The 21,832-nt window shown below is 44.2% G+C and overlaps 1 protein-coding gene across 3 annotated transcripts in view; it reads left to right on the top strand.

Moving 5' to 3' along the window:
* The first annotated feature begins 14,292 nt into the window (after window positions 1–14,292).
* The window catches only part of Tep1 (telomerase associated protein 1), a 45,508-nt gene continuing 37,968 nt past the window's right edge, over window positions 14,293–21,832 (top strand). For 2 of the 3 annotated variants that reach the window (XM_052191614.1, XM_052191616.1), the window contains exons 1-7: window positions 14,293–14,446; window positions 16,200–16,787; window positions 17,935–18,123; window positions 18,733–18,867; window positions 20,734–20,895; window positions 21,310–21,471; window positions 21,739–21,816. In XM_052191614.1, the coding sequence (XP_052047574.1) occupies window positions 16,224–16,787; window positions 17,935–18,123; window positions 18,733–18,867; window positions 20,734–20,895; window positions 21,310–21,471; window positions 21,739–21,816 (1,290 nt within the window). In that variant the 5' untranslated portion in view covers window positions 14,293–14,446; window positions 16,200–16,223. Of the gene's footprint in view, window positions 14,507–16,199; window positions 16,788–17,934; window positions 18,124–18,732; window positions 18,868–20,733; window positions 20,896–21,309; window positions 21,472–21,738; window positions 21,817–21,832 lie in introns of all 3 variants that reach the window. The other variant, XM_052191615.1, reaches the window with a different exon arrangement.

Genomic DNA, 21,832 nt, shown 5'->3' on the forward strand with positions numbered 1-21,832 from the left:
GCGGTGGCCCAGTGAAGTCTGTAAACATAATATTTTACAGACAAAGGCAAAAGAAAAAAATGTCTCCTGAGAATAATGGACCTCTCTGTATATTTAGAAGCTAAAAATCTCACTTGACAATTTCCTAAACTCTCCTCTTTCCTTATAGCTGAGGCAAGGTATAACCAAGCAAATATACATATGTAAGTATTCATCTTATAGCCAAAAAATTCTGCTTTGCTTTGCTCCAACCACTTATGTTATTATGGTAGAAAAGGCATTCCAGAAACTCCAGTCACAAGTTCTTTTATTGGTTTTCTAGTCACTGCCTTTCAGGGCAGGTAGATTCCAAACAATAGCCCAGACTAAAGATATTTACATCTGAAAAATCTTATGAGGTCCCTACCATAAAGATGAGTATTGGGCAAGGTAGAAAGAATTTACATTTGAGTTGATACCTAGTCCCATAGCTACTACCTTCCCCCACAAGTTAATCCAGTTCTGCCTTTGACTCTTGATTTTGCTTACAAAATCTCAGGCCCATCTGAATAGCAAGGAAAGTTTATGAGGAACTGGCCTTTTGTGTTGCAGGCTTCACGCAGGGAGCCTTTGAGAAAAACAACCTTTCTTAGTTTATCCAGGTGTGATTCAGTTTACAGTTTATACTTAATACTCAGGAAGACTGAATGGAGTCTGAGAGACAGAGAGAGAGAGAGAGAGAGAGAGAGAGAGAGACAATAGATAACTTTTACTCAGAGAGGCAATAGATTCTCTCTACTTAGAGAGAGACTCAGAAGAAGAATGAGTTAGTTAATTCATCAAGCTAAGGGCTAGAGGCTAGAGCGGATCCAGCTAATCACCCAGGGCCTAAGGTGGCCCGGGCTGAGGCTAGGGACTACAAGGAACTGATCACCAGGGGCCTTGGAGGGCCTACGATGGCCCCAGACATGGCACAGAGAAGAATGCAATCGACAGACTAGGCAGAAGTGCTCTAGAAAGACAGTGCGAGCCAGGCAGCTTCCCAAACTCTACAATGTCGCCATTTTCGCCAGGAAGCTAGGCACAAGAACCATCTTTCTTCGGCTCCCGGGCCGACACAACATCGAGACCAAGATGAAGAAGCAGTTTAGCCGCATGGGCCCTGGACTTTGGGTAAACACCCTATATTGCCCGAGAAAGCCTATCCAGGCTTTTACAGATGCATGTGATGCTTAATTTGAGATGTTAACTTGACTGGACTTTGGGAGATACCCAAAAAATACATTCAGATTTCAAACCACCTCTGTGGTCATGTCAGTTTGTCATTTTCTGCTGGACCTGTGTCTTCCTGGACCAAAGAATCCTGGTTATCCCGCAACAGACCCACAGTCTGTAACAGGGGTAGCTCTGCCTATAGTAGCAAGGCCCTCCCACATCAATCATCAAGAAAATGCCCGCACAGACATGCCCATAGGTCAATGTAATAGAGGTAAATCTTCAACTGAGGCTCCCTCTTCCCAGGTAACTCCAATTTGTGTCAAGTTGACAAAATCTGGCCAATACCGTGTATGTGAGAGGTCAGAGGAGAACTCTGGGGAAATAGTTCTCTTTTTCCACAGGGGCTCCAGAGAATGAACGTAGGTCCTCAAGCTTGCAGTTAGTGGAAGCTTTTACATACTGAGCTGTCTTGCAGGCCTGCAATCCATTCTTTGTAAGGGGAAGAAAATAAAGGTAGATTCGACACCCATGGAGTTTAGGAAGCAAAGAAGAGTGGTTGTATGAGTATAGTCTTGGGGCAATATAACTGTAAGGACTGAACGCCTGGCTCATAGTCATAGGTGAGGCTCAAAGACAGGACAATCCTAATTACTTCTTGCTAAGTGTTGATGGTTTTCTAAATCCTGGCTAATCTTTGGGATCAAAGAGTTGGAGATAAACAGTGTGAGTTTATTACAGTTCCTGATAACTCCTGAAAATATATGTGTGTGTATGTACCCATACATACACACATGGGTCCATCGCTGAAGGGTGTTCATGTACTGTTAACGTAGTCAACTCAGAATATAACGACCTGTGTTCCCTCCTAGAATAATGAAGTAGATGAATCCTTGAAAGCCTACTGAGCTAGAATCAGAAAACTGACATGAGTCCCAATTCAGTTGCTGCTTTGGTAGCTCTAGATCAGTCATTTGGTCAGTTTCTATACTAATGTCCTAATCCATAATACTGGCTTATACTATAATTGTGTATACTATGAACACTAAGATGTAACTACAGTTCCAGATATGGATACATACTTGAAAAAGTGGCCTCTATAGACCACAAATCAAGTTCTCAGGCCATGTCCTTTTAGATCAGCCATGCCAAGCACAGTGGTCAGCATGTTGTGGCAGGCCTCTGAGAGTGAGCATCTTATTCCAGTTTAATAGTACTCCGAGATAGGGCTGTAAATTCATATGGACTCCAACTAGGTCTGAAGTATTTAGGGGGTAAGTGTTCGCCAACTATGGTGGTTTAAGTAGGTCTGGCTCCCATAGGGTCATGTGTTGGAAGTTAGGCCCATGGGGAGTGTCACAATTAGGAGGTATGTGGTGGACAGCCTGGGTCTTGTATTTTGATGCTAATTCCACTCCTGGGAGGGGCTGCAGACGAGAAGTTGATCACATAATGCAGGTGCCTTGTGAACCTTCTCCCCACCTTAACTTTTCAAATAAAGGTTAGATATGGTGATTGGGCAGTAGGAGGGAGGTGGAGTGGAAAAGTTTCTGGGGAGAAGGGAGAGGGAAGGAGAGAGATCAACTGAGGAGGAGGTGGAAGGAGTTTGGAGAGAAGCACATGACTTGGAGAAACTTCAAGTTATACGGGAATCTCATAGATGGGAAAAGAGTAGTGTAGTGGGAGATCTGCCCAATCTAGGCATGTAGCTTGTATTCCTGTTAATTGAATTGTGATTTCTTTAACAGGGTCTTTTCGGTTGGAGATTTACCGCAATAGAGGTGCAGCCTTGTTGGGGTAGGTGAGGCCTTGTTGGAGAAAGTATGTCACTGAGGGGGTGGGCATTGAGGTCTTCTATGCTTACTCATCTCCCAGTGTGGAATCTTGCTGCCTCTTGATCAAATGTAGAACTCTCAGCTCCTTCAGTATCTCGCCTGCCTGCGTGGTGTCATGGGTCCTACCATGATGATAATGGAGTGACCCTCCATAAGTGTAAGCCAGCCCCAATTAAATATTTTCCTTTATAAAAGTTGCCTTGGTCATGGTGCTTCCTCATAGCAATGAAACTCTAAGACAGAGAGGAGGGTGAGGCTGTGAACTCTCAAAGCCTGGTCCCTGTGACATACCTCTTCAACAAGGCTACACCTCCTAAACCTCCCTAAACAGTGACAATTGGGGATGGAGTTAAGATACCTATGAGCCTATGGGAGCTGTTTCTCATCCAAGCCACCACACTGAGGGAAAAAGGTTGTAGAAATAATAGAAGATATCACCCAGGCTGACCTTTATTCGAAAAAGAAAAGAAAAAACCAAACCCATGGTTCAGAATATAGAGGCTTTGATACTGTCCCACTACAAGAAACCATAGTAATCAGGGAGCATCCCAAATCTGAACTGGTTGAATTGGAATATATTTATTTATTTGTTTATTGAGGGGAAGAGGCCCATAAGGATGTGGGGCCAGACTGGACCAGTTCCAGGGCTGTGAAAGTGGAAAAACTGAGAGAAACAGTATCTGTCCCTTCTTAAGGTAGAGCTTCACAACCTGAAGTGTGTGATGGGCTTAATAGAGCTGAGTTCATACGATAGTTGGACAAGAACTCGAGCTGAGCAGGGTGATGCATGGGTGGAGACCAGATGACAACCTACAGGAGACAGTTCTCTCCTCCAGCCACGTTAAAGGAGGGTCGGGAGAACGTAGGCCAGTCAGGAGTAGGCCCTATCAAAGCTGCTGCCTCTTGTTTCTGGGTTTGGTTCCCCCCATTATTCCAATTGTTGAAAACTGCTAATAGCTAGAGAAAAAGAGCTTACCTAAGGGAGGAAATGTGGTGAGACAAGTCAGGGAGAAAGAGGGAGTCAGGAGGGGTAGGGGCAGGGAGAAAGAGAGGGAGTCAGGAAGGGGAAGGGGCAGGGAGCCTATTAAGAAACCCACCCCTGGGGGCTGCAGAGATGGTTCAGTGGGTAAGGCACTGGATGCTTTTCCAGATATTATGAATTCAGTTCCTAGCAACAACATGGTGGCTCATAACTATCTGTAATGGGATCTGATGCCCTCTTCTGGTATGTCTGAAGACAGCGACAGTGTACTCATATACATAGAATAAATCTTAAAATTATATATATAATCACTAACCCCACATCTGATAGAGGGTTAATGTCCAAAATATATAAAGAACTTAAGAAATTAACCTCCAAAAATTCCAAATAACCCAATTAAATAATGAGGAACAGAGCTAAACAGAGAATTCACATCTCGAATGGATGAGAACCACTTAAAGAAATGTTCAAAGTCCTTAGTGATCAGAGAAATGCAAATCAAAATGATCCTGAGATTCCACCTCACACCAATCAGGGTGGCTAAGATCAAAACCTCAGATGACAACCAGGCAGTGGTGGCATACACCTGTAATCCCAGCACTCTGGGAGGCAGAGGCAGGCGGATTTCTGAGTTTGAGGCCAGCCTGGTCTACAGAGTTAGTTCCAGGACAGCCAGTGCTATACAGAGAAACCCTATCTCAAAAAAACAAAAAACAAAAAACCAAAAAACAAAAAACAAAAACAACAACAACAACACAAAACCCTCAGGTGACAGCACATGATGGTGAGGATGTGGAGAAAGAGGAACCGGTTCCTCCCCCATTGCTGGTGGGATTTCAAACTGGTACAAGCATGTTGGAAATCAATCTGGAGGTTCATCAGAAAATTGGAAATATAGCTACCTGAAGACCCAGCTATACCACTCCTGGGCATATACCCAAAAGATACTCCACCATGCCACAGGGACTCATGCTCCACTATGTTCATAGCAGCCTTATTTATGATAGCCAGAAGCTGGAAATGACCCTGATGTCCCTTAGCCGAAGAATGGATACAGAAAATGTGGTTCATTTACACAATGTGATACTATTTATCTATTAAGAATGAAGACATCATGAATTTTGCAGGCAAATGAGTGGAACTAGAAAATATCATCCTGAGTGAGATAACACAGACCCAAAAGGACATGCATGGGATGTACTCACTAATAAGAGGATATTAACCAAAAAGTACAGAATACCTAATATACAACCCACAGACTATAAGAACTTAACAAGCAGAAACGCCCAAGTGAGGAGGCTTCAATCCTACTTAGAAGGGGGAAGAAAATAATCACAGGAGGCAAAGGGAGGGAGGGAAGCAGGGAGGGAGGGGGGCTCAGGGTGGGAGAAGGGAGAGGGGGAGAGGGGAACAGGATCAGGTATGGGGTGGGAGCCAGAAGAGAAGCTCAGAGGGCCAGCAGAATGGATGGAAATAGGGGGCCCTCTAGAGAGTACCTGAGAGATGAGAGACTCTCAAGACTCAATGGGGGTGACCACAGACGAAATGCCCAGCAGTAGGGAGAAGGAAATTGAAGATTCCACCTCCAGTAGATAGACAGGGCCTCAAGTCGGGGATGGGGTTATCAGCCCATAGTCAAAATTTCTGACCTAGAATTGTTCCTGTCTAAAGGAACTGCAGGGACAAAAATGGAAGAGACTGAAGGAAAGGCAGTCCAGTGACTGGCCCAACTTGGGATCCATCTCATGGGGGAAGGGGAAACTGCCAGACACTATTACTTATGCTATGATGTGCCTACAAACAGGAGCCTGGCATGGCTGTCCTCCGAGAAGCCCAACTGAGACAGAAGCAGATACTTACATCCAACCATTGGACTGAAGTTGGGTACCTGTCTTAATTAGGATTTACTGCTGTGCATACCATGACCAAGGCAACTCTTAAAAAAAGAACAACATTTAACTGGGGCTGGCTTACAGGTTCAGAGGTTCAGTTAATTATCAAGGCAGGAGCATGGCAGTGTCCAGGCAGGCATGATGCAGGAGGAGCTGAGAGTTTTATATCTTCATCTGAGGCTGACAGGAAGACGCTAACTTCTAAGCAGCTAGAACTAGGGTTTTAAAGTCATTACCCACAGTGACACACCTACTCCAACAAGGCCACACCTCTTAATTGTGCCACTCCCTGGGCCAAGCATACACAAACCATCACAGGTCCCCTAGCACTGAATTAGGGGGAGGACTGAAGAAGCTGAAGGGGAGGGCAGGAGACCCCATAGGAAGACCAGCAGTCTCCACTAACCTGGGCCTCTGGGAGCTCCCAGAAACTGAGCCACCATCTAGGCAGCATACACAAGTTGGTCCAAGGCCCGCAGCACATATAGAGAGGAGGCCTGCCTGATCTGGCTTCAGTGGGAGAAGCACCTAATCCCCAAGAGATTTGAGGCCCCAGGGAGCATGGAGGTCTGGTGAGGGGGAGCACTTTCTTGGAGACAGGGGGAGGAGGAATGGGATGAGGAACTGTGGGAGGGAGGACTGGGAGGAGAGGCAACAACTGGATTGTAAAATATATATAAGTAAAATTTTTTAAAAATTCCACTCAGAATCCCTGGGTGACCTTTTAGCTTTGAGGGCCTTCCCACCTCCTTGATGTTGGATTCTGTCTAAGCTATACCCCACACCTACCTGGCAATAGCCAGGTATGCCCCGCCCCAGAGATCTGGCCTACTATAAGTGGGGCTACTTGCCCCTCCTCTCCCTCTTTGCTCTCTCTGCTCTCCCACATACTCTCACCTCTCTGCCCCTTGGGCTCTCCTCCCCCCACCCTCTCCACGTGGTCATGGCCGACCTCCACTTCTCTACTCTCTCTCTCTCTCTCTCTCTCTCTCTCTCTCTCTCTCTCTCTCTCCCTTTCTCTACCACTAACTCCCATCCCCTACTCTGAATAAACTCTATTCCATACCATGCCTGTGTGTGTGTGGTCCCTCAGGGGGAAGGGGTGCCCGGACAGGGGCCTGCCTGGTCACCCCCTACCCCCACACTGCCGTGCACTCCCTTAACCCCCCCTCCTCTCTTTTTAAGCCCTTCACTTGATGGGAGCTATTTCTGTTATTTTATGCTCCCTTTTTCTGAGATTATAATATAATATAATTATATCATTTCCCTCTCCCTTTCCTCCCTTCAAACCCTTTCATATACACCTCCCATTGATCAATTTCAAATTTGTGGCTTCTTTTTTTTAAAAATACTTGGTTGTTATTACATACATATATGTATATATATGTGTGCATTTGTATGCATATGTATACATAGATATAGTCCTAAATGTGTAAATGCAATTGGCTCAGTCTGTATAATATTAGTTGTATACATATGTTTTCAATGCTGACCATTTGGTATGGAATAACCAACCTCTGTGCTCTTCCCTGGGGAAGACTATTTTTCCCAATCCCAGCATTCCTTAGTTGGCTGTAGTTGTTTATGTAGGGGTGAAGCCTCCTTGGCTTTCTCTGATCCGTGTTAGCATGGTTATTGGTGTCATCTGTGTTCAGGTTATGTTTGGGCAGCCATATTGGTGAGACTTCATGGGTGTAGCTTCTGACAGCTCTAGGAGACACAATCTCATAGAAAACTCCTTGATCTCCCAGATCTTACAATCTTCCCATTCTCTCCTCCACAATGATCCCTGAGCTTACTATCAGGAGTTGTTTTGTAGATGTATCTGCTGGGATTGGGCTCCACAACTGCAATTTGATTGGCTGCAGTTTTCTGTAATGATCTATGTCTGTTGCCAAGGATGCATCAGCTCCTGCCTACAGATTCCTGCCCCACTTGAGTTCCTGTCCTGACTTCCACTGACAATGAACAGTGTGGTGGAAGCACAAACTAAACAAATCTTTTCCTCCCCAACTTGCTTTTGGTCATGGCGTTCATCACAGTAATAGAAACCCTAACAAGGAGCTGGAGAGCTGGCTCAGCTGTTAAGAACATTGACTACTTTTCTGAAGGTCCTGAGTTCAAATCCCATCAACCATATGGTGGCTCACAACCATCCATAGTGAGATCTGGCTCCCTCTCTTGGAGTAGAAGACAGCTACAGTGTACTTACATATAAATAAATGTATCTTATTTATTTATTTATGAACATGCTGTAGTTCTAGTACACACACCAGAAGAGGGCACTGTATTCCATTATTGATGGTTGAGAGCCACCAAATGGTTGCTAGAAATTATGAGTACACTGTAGCGCCTTCAGACACGCCAGAAGAGGGCATCATAGAGTCCCATTACAGATGGCTGTGTGAGCCACCATATGGTTGCTGGGAACTGAACCCAAGACCTCTGGAAGAGCAGTCAGTGCTCTTAACCACTGAGCCATCTCTCCAGCCCCCTAAATAAATGAATCTTAAAACAAAAACAAAAACAAAAAACCCTAACGAAGACAGGGTTCATGATGACTCAGTAAAGTGTTGTCTGTCTCTTTTAATAGTTTGTCCTTTTTGCCTTTCTGTTTGCAGAATCCTTTGTCATTTCACAGAACAAACCCTACTGATTTCCTAACCAGTTTCCTCTTTTCCCCGTCCACATATAACAATTTGGGTCCCAGGGATCAAACTCAGGGTGTCAGTCTTGGCAGCAAGTGACTTTACCCCCTGAGCCACTCAGATTTTAATCTATGCCAAGAACTTGTTACTAGAAAGAAATAGTGCAAATTAATGGGATGCAGCAACACCTATGTTTCTAAAAATCTAGGTGACATCAACAGTCATGTGGCAGAAACAGAAAAATCCTCATAAATATCAGGGGATGGTGCAGGTAACCATAGTTGGAAGAATGAAAACTTATTGTAAACCCAAGTTTTCAATATCTTCACTGTTAAAATTAGATAAAGCATAGTTTTCACATAGTCATTACATGAACAAGATTATATTTTAACTACTGTTTCTTCCAGGGAAAGACTCTAAGATTATATGTGAGCCTATTTTTTTTTTTTTTTTTTTTGTAAATACAGGTAACAGAACCATGTGTAGAGTGGTTTTAAAAAAGTAACGTTGATGGTTGTTATACAGGAGAAATATACACTATACATCTAAAGAAAGTTATTGGAGACGAAGGGGAAAGGATTCCTGTAGAACCAGGGGCGTTTTCACTGGCTTACTCCCTTGTAAGCTGCTTAGCAGAGGCCTGTCCTTCCCTGTTCAAAGTCTACCTTCTCCAGGATATTGCTGGACACTCCCTAAGCCTGACACACTGTTTATCCCTGCAGCTTCTGTGTTGTATCAGCCCCTTTGCTGCTGACAGGGGGTTGTAGAATCAAAGTGGAGGAGGGCACCGAGTGAGAAATAAAACCGACGACCACCAGCAATTTTAGTAGATGTAAGGGTCTTATCGAAAGGACTCCCTGGGCCTGCCAGATGGCTCTGCAGGTAAAATAGTGCCACTAAGTCTGACCATGGAGTTTGATCCCTGAAACCTCCCTGGAGGAAGGAGAAAGGTTAACTCCTGCAAGTTACCGAACCTCCACATGTGTGTTATGGGTGTGAATGTATGTGTGCTTACACACAAAGTAAAGATTCAATAAGAATGTTTAAAAGACTTCCAAAGATTGAAGGGAAGGGATACCGTCAACCTGGAGCAAGGCAGTGCAGATATTACCCTCATCCGACGGCCACTGGGGCTCTGTGTCACTCAGCCACAGTTAGGGGTGTGGGTAATAGGGAGAGGAAAGGGTGGTGGGGAAGAAGAGGTCTTAAGGGAAGGGTGGAGAAGGAAAGAAAGACAGGCACGGAGTACACGTGACATGAAAGTAGAAGGGGAACTATGGGGGAAGGAGTGGAACAAGAGGGAGTAAGAGAGTTGGGGGTCAGGCGGTGGGGGAGGGGTAAATGAGAAAAGAGTATAATGACGTGCATATGAAAATGTCATGATAAGGGGAGGAGTGGGGTGGGTATAGGCAAGTACACTGTATGAAATTATCTAAGAAATAATAACAATATTTACAAAAGAAAATGTCATACTTAAGTCCATTACTTTGCACGCTGACTTAAATATCAATACATTTTAGAGACTGGAAATATGGCTCAGTGGTTAAGAGTATGCACTGCACTTCCGTGGGACCTGGGTTCAATCCCAGCACTTATGCCAAGTGACTCATAACCACTACCCCTCAGAAGGCACACGTGCATGTACACACACACACACACACTCACACACATACATATACATATGTTTTTTTTAACACAGATGTTGTTAAAAATAAATATAAAAAATTAAAAATGAGTGGCTCTGTAAGCACTTGAAGATAAAGAAAATATGAGATTTGAGAACTAAACAAATTCAAGGTGGTGGAAAAGGACCACATCTCTTCAACTTGATTTAACAAACATTCCTAATGCGACAATGATTGTCAGCTAAAGAAAGAATGCTTCAGCTCAGAGGAGGCGCTGCTGGGTGACAAGGACGGAGGTCCTAAGGAGGCAAATGCCGGCAGTGCCCACTCAGCACCATCCAACTAAAGACAAGCTGAGAGGGCCAGAGAGATGGCTCCGGGCTAAGAGCTTCCAGAGGTCCTGAGTTCAATTCCCAGCATCCACCTAGTGGCTCATAACCATCTGCAATGGGATCTGGTGCCCTCATTTGGCACACAGGTGTAGATACAGATAGAGCTCTCATATACATAAAATCACTACATCAATCTTAAAACAAAAGACAAGCTAAGTTTGGGTTTGGAAGCCATCTTCTCAGTTAAAAGTTTCTTTTTTGTGAGCAAAGATAAAACTTAGGTTTTCCCCAAATCCCAGCAGAAATGTACTTTAGGATTCAGTCAGTGACTGTCTCTAGTCTGATTTTAAATTTTGTTTTATTTCTGTTTTTTTAAAGAATTATTTATTTTATATATATATATATATATATATTTTATATATGTTCATATATAAATTTATATATATGTTCGCTGTAGTTGTTTTCAGATATACCAGGTGGTTATGAACCACCATGCGGATGCTGGGAATTTAACTTAGGACCTCTGGAAGAACAGTCAGTAAACTTAAAACTGCTGAGCCATCTCTCCAGACCTCTAGCTTTTTATTTTTTGAAATAAGATCTCATTATGCAGCCCCAGCTGGTTTGGAGCTTGGTCTGAAACACACGTCTAGTCTATTCTCTTATTTCTGCCTAACTGCTTGGACTTCGGGCATGTAAGTATGCCTGTCATATTTGTACTGTATATGTTTATAATTCAGTCTGGAAAGTGTATTCCTTATTAAACTTGTTATATAAGGATTACAGGAAGCTATTTTTTTGTATTAAGTTTCTATACTATGCTTCAATGGGAGAAAACTAAAAATAGAAGCCGGTATGGTAGAACATGCCTATAATCCCACAGCCAGCACTGGGAATATAGAGGCTGGAAGATCTCTTCAAGTTCCAGGCCAGCCTAGTCTACATATTGAGTTCAAGGCCATCCGGGCCTTTGTAGTAAGTAAGACCTTATCTCAAAGAGCCAAACCAACTGACCAAACAAACAAATAAGAAAAACAAAAACAAACAAACAAAACAACAAGAACAAAACCCAAACCTTTGAGGTTAAAGCTTCCAAAACCTAGCTGCTCACCTGAACTGAGAATCAGATCTTAGGGATGGTGAGCACAGTGCACACAACCCAGTTTCAGTTGTTGTGACAGGGAAGATTCCTTTGCTTTAACCTTGTATTAAAAAGTTACTAAAATTATTGGTGTTAACTAATTATTTTTCTATTATAAAGTCCCTGCTCAGCAGCTGTAAGGAAAATAACTGAAATGCCCAATCTGCCTTCTGTTCTCTACTCTCTGCACCCTTCAGCCTTTCTAACTATAAAACTATTGTTTCCTGCTTAGCCTAGAGGAATGTATATTTTCTGAAGTGTCGCTCAATTCTAGAATGACATATAACTAAGACCGTTAAGGGTTCTGGGTGTCGTTTGACAGTAGAGTACAGCTTTTCAAGTTTCAGCTTCTGAGTTGGTGCCGTAGCACCACCATTCCTAAAAAAGAAAGAGGGCTGGGAGGCAGAGGCAGGTGGATTTCTGAGTTCGAGGCCAGCCTGGTCTACAAAGTGAGCTCCAGGACAGCCAGGGCTATACAGGGAAACCCTGTCTCGAAAAAACCAAATTAAAAAAAAAACAACAAAAAAAGAAAGAGGGGCATAGACAGGGCCTCACCTCCTGCTTCCCCTTTCTCAGTATGCCTCTTATGATGCCTATCCCCTTTAATATATAAAATATTTGTTATGTTAATTTTATGTGTTTGAGTGTTTGTGTGTATGCAGCACGTTACTCAAGGAAGCCAGAAGAGGGATTCGGATCTACTGGAATCAGAGTTACATTGGTCAGCACCATGTAGGTACTGAGAATGGAGCCCTAGTCCTCTGCAAGGGTAGCCCCAGTGCCTCTCTGCTGGGCCTTGTGATGAGTATTCCTGCTTGTCAGCTTGACACGTGTGGAAGAAAGGAAACCTCAAAGAAGGAATTGTCTCCATCAATGGCTTATGGGCATGTTTGTGGGGCATTCATTTTATGATGATTATGATGATGATGATGATTTGGTGAGGAGGGCCAAGGACCCCATGGCACATGACCCGGCCTGTATGGGAAGGTGAGCAGATGCAGGGAGCCAGCGAGGAAGCAGCAGTTCTCCACTGTGTCCTCCTTGGCTTTCCGCCATGATGACAGATCTGTAGCGGAAATAAGCCCTTTCTTTCCCAAGCTGTTTTTCTAGTTTGTTCATATTTTTTTTTTAAACCACAACAGTAGAAAGCAAAATAGAACATCTCATCTTCGTAACTTTGCACAGCCCTGGGTTTTAGATGTTCAGTCTTGGGGTAAGAGTCGTAGATTCATCCCTTTCCCTATAGAGAGATTTCAATTGAGATTGATGGCTATTAATATGGATGGTATTGCATACTAGGGATGTTTTTGGAAACTTGTTCTCTCTCTCTCTCTCCCCCCACCCACAAATTTATTTAATTTATTTCTTACAATCAGGATTATCTTAACATTTAATATTTAATAGGTGGGACTTAAGATTGCTAGATACTTAGTAACTGTGCAGAGCACTTCCACAGTGAGGGGCATTCTTGTACTTAAGCAACTTTTAATGATTCTGCCAGTCACTCATTTTAATCCCAGCACTTTGGAGGCAGAGGCAGGCAGATCTCTGAGTTCAAGGCCAGTCTCCTCTACAGAGTGAGTTCCAGGATAGCCAGTGCTACACAGAGAAATCCTGTCTCAGAACAACAACAACAATCTACTAAAATTACTATTTGTCTTTAGGTTTTTTTTAAATTTTTATTTATTTATTTATCTATTTATAATGGATGCAAATGTTCCCTAAGGAAACCAGGTGGAACTTGAGACCCTCCTGCTTCAGCCTCTAAAATCTATGGGATTATAAAGGTATTCTACCTGGCTAGTAGTTCTTTATATATAAAACAGACCCTCCCCCACCCCCACTTTGTATTTACGAGTGTTTTGCCTCTATGTCTATCTGTGCACAATGTTCACACCAGGTGGTCTATATAGTGAGTTCCAGGACATCCAGGGTTACATAGAGAGACCCTGTCTGAAAAAGAAAGAAACAGACCAAAAAACAAACAAACAAACAAACAACCCCCCCCCCCAAAGGCTTGGTTTATTATCTTAGGTAGTTTGAAGCAGTAACAAAGAGATAATGTAATGATGACTCAAATACCATGGGCAGAGTTAACTCTGTGATCTTCCTGCCTGAGCCTTCTAAATGCTGTGATTAAATGTGTGCACCACCACTCCGTATCATATTTTTGGAGGTTTCAATCAATGATCTCTTGACTCTCTTGCTTTGGCCTGTGGCAAAACAGTTCACGGATGGGGTGGGGTAGGATTGAGTGGGGTGGCGAACACTGACAGAGGAAAGTGTTCACTTCCATGGTGGATAAAAGGAATCAAAAGGGAGAGAAGGGACCTGACTTTCAAAGTCTAGTCAAGGGCACACTCTCAGCCAGCCATCTTTCTAAAGGTTTCATCACCTCCCAACAGCTGCCCAAGGCTGGCATGATTTTTAGCACATAAGCCTCTGGGGTATTTTCAAGATACGTAATACCATCAGAAAATGACTATATTGGGTAGAAATACAGCTCAGTTGGTAAAGTTGGCCTAGCCCGGAGTAAGAATCTCTAAAACAAATCAAACCGGGTGTGGTTAGCACAGCCCTGTAATCCTGGCATTTGCGAAAATCCTACTCGCGGAAGCCCCGCCCTCAGCCCCGCCCAGGTCACTGCCCCGCCCCTCCCCTTGGCCAGCCTCGCCCCTTCGACTCTCTCCGGTGTTGGTTTCCTTTCAGTTCTCTGCCTCCACCCTGTCCACTGGCTGACCCAGGCCGGTTTCTGCTCCCTGTTGTGGAGAACCAACGCGCCCCTCCTTGCGCACAGCTTTTCCAGTCCCGAGCGCAGGTAGAGCCCTGGCGGAGACCTGTGTGGCTGGACTCCGGGAAGGGCCTCCCGGCGAACGTGGTACAGCCGTCTAGTCCTTCCGGGCGGCTGGCGGGGGAGGTGGGGCGGCCTTAGTGGGGAGGCTCAGAGAGAATGGGCTCCTTTTGCCTTAAGGTCTCCTAGAAGGAGGGAGTGACTGTAACAAATGAAGTGTTGTGATCACTTTTGGCAACAGAAAATAACTAGACTGTCATGTTTAACAGTGATGGACACTAATGTGCCAACATGGCTGGCTTTCACAACTTCCTAAGAAAAGAATAGTGTCAGAAGTATGGCCCCAGGTGCAAGGCCAAAGTAAAGGGGTAGGAATGGAGGCAGAAAGCCATCTTCGAGTGTGCACAGAATACCAGTATAAGACTATCAATACCAGTTATCTCTGGAACTTGGGCAAGAACTTCTAAGCGTTCAGAAGTTCATCAGAATCTCCAAAACTCCAAAGAGGATAAAGATTTCATGTCTTTATTTTTCTGTTAACTTAAAATTTTATTTGAGAACTTGTTTTTCACTCTTGGATTATGCCAGATGTGGCTGTATATGCCTTAATCCTAGCACTGGGGAGGCAGAGGAAGGTGGCTCTCTGCGAGTCGGAATCTTCATAGTAGTTCCAGGTCAGCTAGACCTTTTTAGCGAGACCTTGTCTCAATAAATAAATAAATAAATAAATATTGATTAATTCTGAAATTTCTTATTACTCGTTGGGTGTGTCTGTGGGTGCACATGTTTGTGTGTGCATATGCAGATGTATATATACAGGTATGTGGAGACTAGAGCTCCACACCGAGTTTCTTAGTCTGTTGCTTCCCGTGTTACTTTTCTGAGGCTGGCTGGCCAGCTTGCTGTAAGAATCTGCCTGCCTCCCAGTGTTGGGATTATAGTCATAGACAACTGAGCCTTCCTTTCATCTAGATGCTTTTATCAACTGACCTATTTTCCTAGCTCCTCACCCTTTTTAGACAAAGTCTCCTATATTCTGGGGTGACTTGATCTTTTAACTTGCTATATAGCCAAGGATGACCTTGAACTCCTAACCCTTCTGCCTCCGCCTCAGGTGCTGGGAGTGCAGGTGTATGCCAGGCCTGTCCTCACTACTTTTTCCCCTTGCAGTACAGGGACAAAAGAGGAATTGCAAGACACATTTTTTTTTTTTCTTTGAGAGAGTGTCTGTGTAGCTCACATGGACCTGGAATTTGCTATGTAGCCCAGGCTGACCTCCGTGTGCTTACAGTCTCCTCTTCAGCTGTGATTCTACACAGGGCACCACTGTGCCAGGCCAGGCTTCTAAGCTTTTGCTTCCCCTTTTCCACCTGCTGCTCCCGGATGAATCAAAAAAAAAAAAAAAAAAAGTTGCCAACAAGATAGCTAAAGGTGATTGCTGCTCAATCCTGACCACCTGAGTTCAATTCCCAGATCCCACTATGTAAGTGTGTGTGGGAGAACCAACTCCCAAAGATTGTCCTCCAGCCTCATGCATGCTGTGACACACATGCCCAATGTTATAGACACACCTCTCTTTCCCTCTCCCTCTCAAAACACACAAACACACACACACACACACACACACACACACACATGCACACACGATAATAATGACAACAATAACAATAACATAATTTTAAGAAATTAAATATTTGTTCTTTGCATATTACTAGCACAAATGGATGACTATGGAGTTTATATGTTTCTAGTACATCTCATCATCTGTCTTTTCTTCTAGGCATATGTTGATTGTGCTGCAACTATGGAGAAACTCTGTAGGCATGTGCCTACCCACTCAGACATCCTCTCCTTGAAGAACCAGTGTCTGAGCATGCTCCCTGACCTCCAACCCGTGGAGAAAATATACAGACATAGATCTGTCCACCCAGACATCCTCTCCTTGGAGAACCGGTGTCTGACCATGCTCCCTGACCTCCAAACCATGGAGAGAATAGATGGACATATATCTGTCCACCCAGACATCCTCTCCTTGGAGAACCGGTGCCTGAGCATGCTCCCTGACCTCCAGCCCCTGGAGAAGCTATGTGGACATATGTCTAATCCAGATGTCCTCTCTTTGGAAAACCAATGTCTGGCTGCCCTCCCCACTGTAAAGAGCACTGTATTGACCAGCCCCTTGCTCCAGGGTCTTCACATACCTCACACAGCACAAGCTGATCTGCATAGCCTGAAAACTAGCAACTGCCTGTTTCCTGAGCCTCCTACCAAGAAGGTTCCATGTTTCTCTGAGGAAGTAGACCTTCCAACTGGACCCAGGACCCTGAGATCCATCTCTGCTACAGCTCGAGTCCAGGAAGCAGCTTTGGTATTTGCTTTTGGATTAGAGTCCTCTTGACGCTAGCTTTATGCTGTGTGTTCTATTAGTAGGTTTGTTTCAGTGCCTTAGTTGCCACCTTTGATGATCTGCATCTGGGAACCACCTTTTCTCAGCAGTTTTGGTATCAGCCTTTTGGTTCTTTTTGGATAGTTCTAGGAACTGAACCCAGAGGCATGCCCATGGTAGATAGGCACTTTACTACTGACCCTCTCATGACCTTTCTGAGGTACTCTTTACCTTAGGGCTGTTTTCACTGGCATCTCTAGTCTTGTCAAATATCTAGAGACTCTGGGTAATAGATCTCAAAAGTAGTCCTTGCCTCTAGAAAGCCTCTGATCAAGAAGAAATCCAGTGTGATTATTACAGCAGAGTTAGCTGGATGCCTTTGAGGTTAGGCATGCAGTATATCTACTGTATGAGTTCACTTCCTTGTGTGCATATGTGCTTGCACATGCCCACTTAATAGAGCCATGTAATCACATTTAGTACATAGTTCGGAATTAGCAGACAGGACCACATTTCCTCTGTGGATTCTTGGAAAAGTTAACCTGAACCTTATCGCATCTCTGCTAACTATAAAGTACACAGCCTTAGGCAAAGCTAATATCCCCCTGAAGCTTTAATTTCCTCATCTTTCAAATCAAGTCAGTGAAAATGTGCCTCACAAGGTTCCGGTCCAAAGTGCAACTGCTGTTGCCCTGCTGTGATTTGCAGTTTAGAGTCAAGCATGCATTATCCCATCGAGTCTTTCAACAGCCCTATCAGGGAGCTGATAGTGAAGAAGCTCGGGGTTTCTGGGGAATTGAATGGGGCTTGAGGGTCCCCTGACTCAGGAAGCACCATAATGGGTTTAGAAGGTGTGTGAGATGCCCTGGGCTCCCAGACTTGCAAGTGTGAAATGGCAGTGGGGAAGCTCACAGAGCATCTGAGCAAAAACTCAGAAGCCTGGGTAGAGAAAGGCAGTGTGAGAAAGGGTACCGAGCTAGAGACAGGCTGCACTAAAGGTGATTCGTGTGGGGGTGGAGGGAGAGGGCTTATTAGTTTAGAGCTGTGGACCTTTCATTTCTCTAGGAGATGCTTTCCTACCCCTCTGTTGGAGGGCTGTGCTGCGATTTGTAACTGCCACCGTTTGTAGGGTCAGTGGTGCGGCTCCGAAGAAAAGGAACTGCAGGAAGAAAAAGAAAGTGCAGAAGTCCCGATGCCTTTGTACAGTCTAAGCTCGGGAGAAGAAGAAGAAGAGGTGGAGGCACCAGTCCTAAAACTTACATCTGGAGACTCTGGCTCTCATCCTGAAACCACTGACCAGATCCTTCAGGAGAAGAAGGTAGAACTTCCAGAGCTGGGAGGTTGATGGTAGAGGGAAGGGTGAAGCTGGAGACCAGAATCAGGGCTTCTTCCCAGGTGGAAGGTGATCCCGTTTCCTGCTTCCTAATCTACTTGTTCAGTCTTTCAGCTGAATAGACATCTTTCTGAACCTTGGTCCATGTTCTCTGCTTTTTTTAATTTATTTATGCCTATGAGTATTTGCCTACATTTGTAGATAGGCACTGTGTGTATCTTGTGCTTGTGGAGGTCAGGAAGGATGTCAGACCCCTCTGGGCATGGTGGCACATGACTTGTAGTCTGACTACTTGGGAGGCAGAGGCAGGTGGATCTCTGGGAGTTTGAAGAGCCAGCCTGCTCTATGATAGTGAGTTCTAGCTAGGGTTACAAACTGAGACTGTCCCCCTGCAAATGTTCTGCTCTCTGGAGCTGGACTTAATGGAGGACATGAACCAAAGTGTGTACTACGAACTAACCCTGGCTCCTTTGCAAAAGTAGCAAGTTCTCTTAGCCACCGAGTCATCTCCCCGGCTCCTCTGCCCTTGACTGTATAGGTTGGTCTACGGAGAGCTGTAATTTACTCCTTTCTTGTGTGTTTCCCAATTCGTAGATGGCGCTCTTGACCTTATTGTGCTCCGCTCTGGCCTCAGACGTGAATGTGAAAGATGCCTCTGACCCTACCCGGGCATCCATCCTTGAAGTCTGTAATGCACTGGCCCCCTTGGAAGCTGAGTTTATCCTTAAGGTATTGCGGTGTGAAGGAGTGGGGAGAAGAGGGAGATATTAGTGTAGTTATGGTTGAAGAGCTGGTCATTGGCTCCCTGTGGGAATGGAAGGAACGCTTGCTCAAGAAGGGAGCAAGATGTCTGGATGAGTCTGGCGCCGAGTCCCTGGGGTTCTGTGGATTGGAGAAAGGGGAGATGGGGGAAGGTATACTAGAATTGGTTTGCATAAGCTAAATGCACAATGCTAGGCTGTGGGAGTCTTGTTAACATGATGAAACTTGCACCTGGACCCATGGGTATGTAAAACTCTTGCCCAGATATGTGTGGAGTAGATAAATGATGGCTGCTTCAGAAGCAGAGACGAGGAAAGTTCTAGTTTCATTCTGTGCCTGTGATAAGTCACTCTAACCAAAAGCAACTTAGGAGAGGAAAGAGGACTGTTTTGCTGTGGCTTATACTTCCGGGTCACAATCCATCACTGAGAGAGCTTAGTGCAGGAACCTGAGGTGGTAGCCATGGCGGAACACACTTGCTGGCTACACAGGCTCATGCTTAGCTCTCTTCTTTCCTTTCTTTTTAAAATTTTTACTTTTATTTAATCTAATGAGACTACGTATGCTATATATACAGCTCAAAGGGTTGTCACAAAATGAACACAGTTGTTTAATCTGGCTAGCTAGTTCCAGAATCGGAGCATTATTACAGTCTTTCCCAGAAGCTACTTCAGGCCCAGTCCCTGTCACTTCCTCCTTCAGCAAAAACAGCCACCACCCTCAGAGAAGTTGCCCAGGAAGGAAAAACGTAGCTCTCAGCTAGTTCCTCCTTGTTTAAAGGGAAAGGGGTGGTGACGATTAAGGATGCTAACTTCAAATTCCAATTCTCAATTTCGTATACTTATATATATCCTACAACATTTATTATATATCTATCTATATATCAAAGACATTATAGCATTCATTCACAGTGTTGCATACAGCTGAAGTTTACTGCCCTAGTAAGTTTATATTCCATACCTTATCTATGCTACAATGTAGCAGTGAATTGTTTGTACCTCTAGGCCATCCTAAATAATGTTGTCCTGAACACATGTGCTATTTCACTGCACTCATACAGGCACTTTTATTATATTTTTATACCAGGGTTAAAATTTTCAGGTACTGATCAACTATTATTCAAAAGTTTTTCAAAAGTATTTGTACCAACTCCAACTCTTTAGCTAGCTTTCTTACACAGTCCAGGATGACCTGCCTAGACACAGTGCCACCTACAGTGGGGTCAAATAATAATTAAGATGATTTCCTCCCAGACATGCCTACTGGCCAATCTGATCTATGGAATCCCTCAACTGAGGTTTTCCTCTCAGATGACTCTAGGCTGTCAAGTTGACAGAAATAACCAGAACAAGGGGGAAATGTTTTCTGAAAAGCTTTGGACGATGACAGGTTTAATTATCAATTGAACCTTTGGTAAATTATTTTTTAAAAAAAAAAAAACTAATAGTACTTTACTAAGTAATAATCTGAATGCCAAATATCTTTTTCTTAATATAATTTAGCATAATTTTAAGTCTCACAGTTACCGAAAAGATTTCAGAAACTGCCCTTCAGGAAGATCGTAACTAGTAATCAGCTGTTACTTCTCCCTCTTTTTCAACACACCCACGTTACGATTGGTAAGTTTTTGATAGATGTTAGTATGAAGGCATTTCCAAATGAGGTCAGGCCTGGTTGATGTGGATTAAGTGATGCTTGCGCTCTATCTTTTGTAGGTATTGTGGTGTACTCAGAAATGGTTTTATACTGGAAGGTTCAATAAACAAAACAGTTTAGGGCATGGAGCTGTGGGATAACTGACCGCCATGCCAATCTTTCCTACTGTCCCCCCAGGCATCGTTGTATGCTAGGCAGGAACTTAACCTTCGGGACATCGCCAACACAGTTCTGGCTGTGGCTGCCCTCTTGCCAGCCTGCCGCCCCCACGTCCGACGGTATTACTCCGCCATTGTTCACCTGCCTTCAGACTGGGTCCAGGTAGCCGAGTTTTACCAGGTATGGCACTTTGCACCCTGCACTTTGACCCTTCCTCTTTTCCCCTTTGTTCATAGAGGACATTTTCAGACAGGATAGCCTTCCCTCCATTTTCCTGCATCTAAGTGCCCAGAGAGGATACAGTTTCTCCGTAAGAGCCGAGTGCACTAATGGAATGATGAGATGAGGGTTGGATCAAAGTTTGAGACAAAGTTGGTCTTATTATGGACTTTCTTTATTTTTTTAATTCATTATTTTATTTATGTACATTCCAACTGTTGCCCTCCTCCTGCCCCCAGACTTTCTTTATAATGGTGATGTGCTTAGAGAAGACTGCTGACTTGCCTTGTACACAGAAATGTATTTTGGACACGGGATTAGGAAATTGTCCCCTGTTCTTGTTAGTCTGCTGATCTCTTTTATTTTTCTCCACAGAGCCTGGCAGAAGGGGATAAGAAGAAGTTGGTGCCCCTGCCTGCCTGCCTCCGTGCTGCCATGACTGACAAATTTGCCCAGTTTGATGAGCACCAGCTAGCTAAGTACAACCCACGGAAACATCGGTCCAAGAGACGGCCCCACAAGCCACCGCGCCCTCAAGTCAGTCTTTGCCTCAGCCCTGGGAGTTCATGGTCCCTTTCCTTTGGGGAGGGAGGGAGAAAGGAACATGTTGAGCTTGGGAGTGCTACTGTACAGAAGTAACTGACATGTTTCTATACCAGAAAACAAAGGAGTCATAACCTGTGTAGAGCTCAGGGCTAGAAGGAACTGTGAACTTGCTTCCTTAGAGTTCTCTTTAAAGAAAAAAAGAGATATTCTTTCAGGGCTACTGGAATCTGTTTGAAATGTTTTCTCCTATTCCTGTAGAAGACAGAACGTCCATTTTCAGAGAGAGGGAAATGTTTTCCAAAGAGCCTTTGGCCCCTTAAAAATGAACAGATTTCGGTGAGTTTCTTATTTT

The sequence above is a fragment of the Apodemus sylvaticus genome, chromosome 8, assembly GCF_947179515.1.
Source record: "Apodemus sylvaticus chromosome 8, mApoSyl1.1, whole genome shotgun sequence".
Lineage (NCBI taxonomy): Eukaryota > Metazoa > Chordata > Mammalia > Rodentia > Muridae > Apodemus > Apodemus sylvaticus.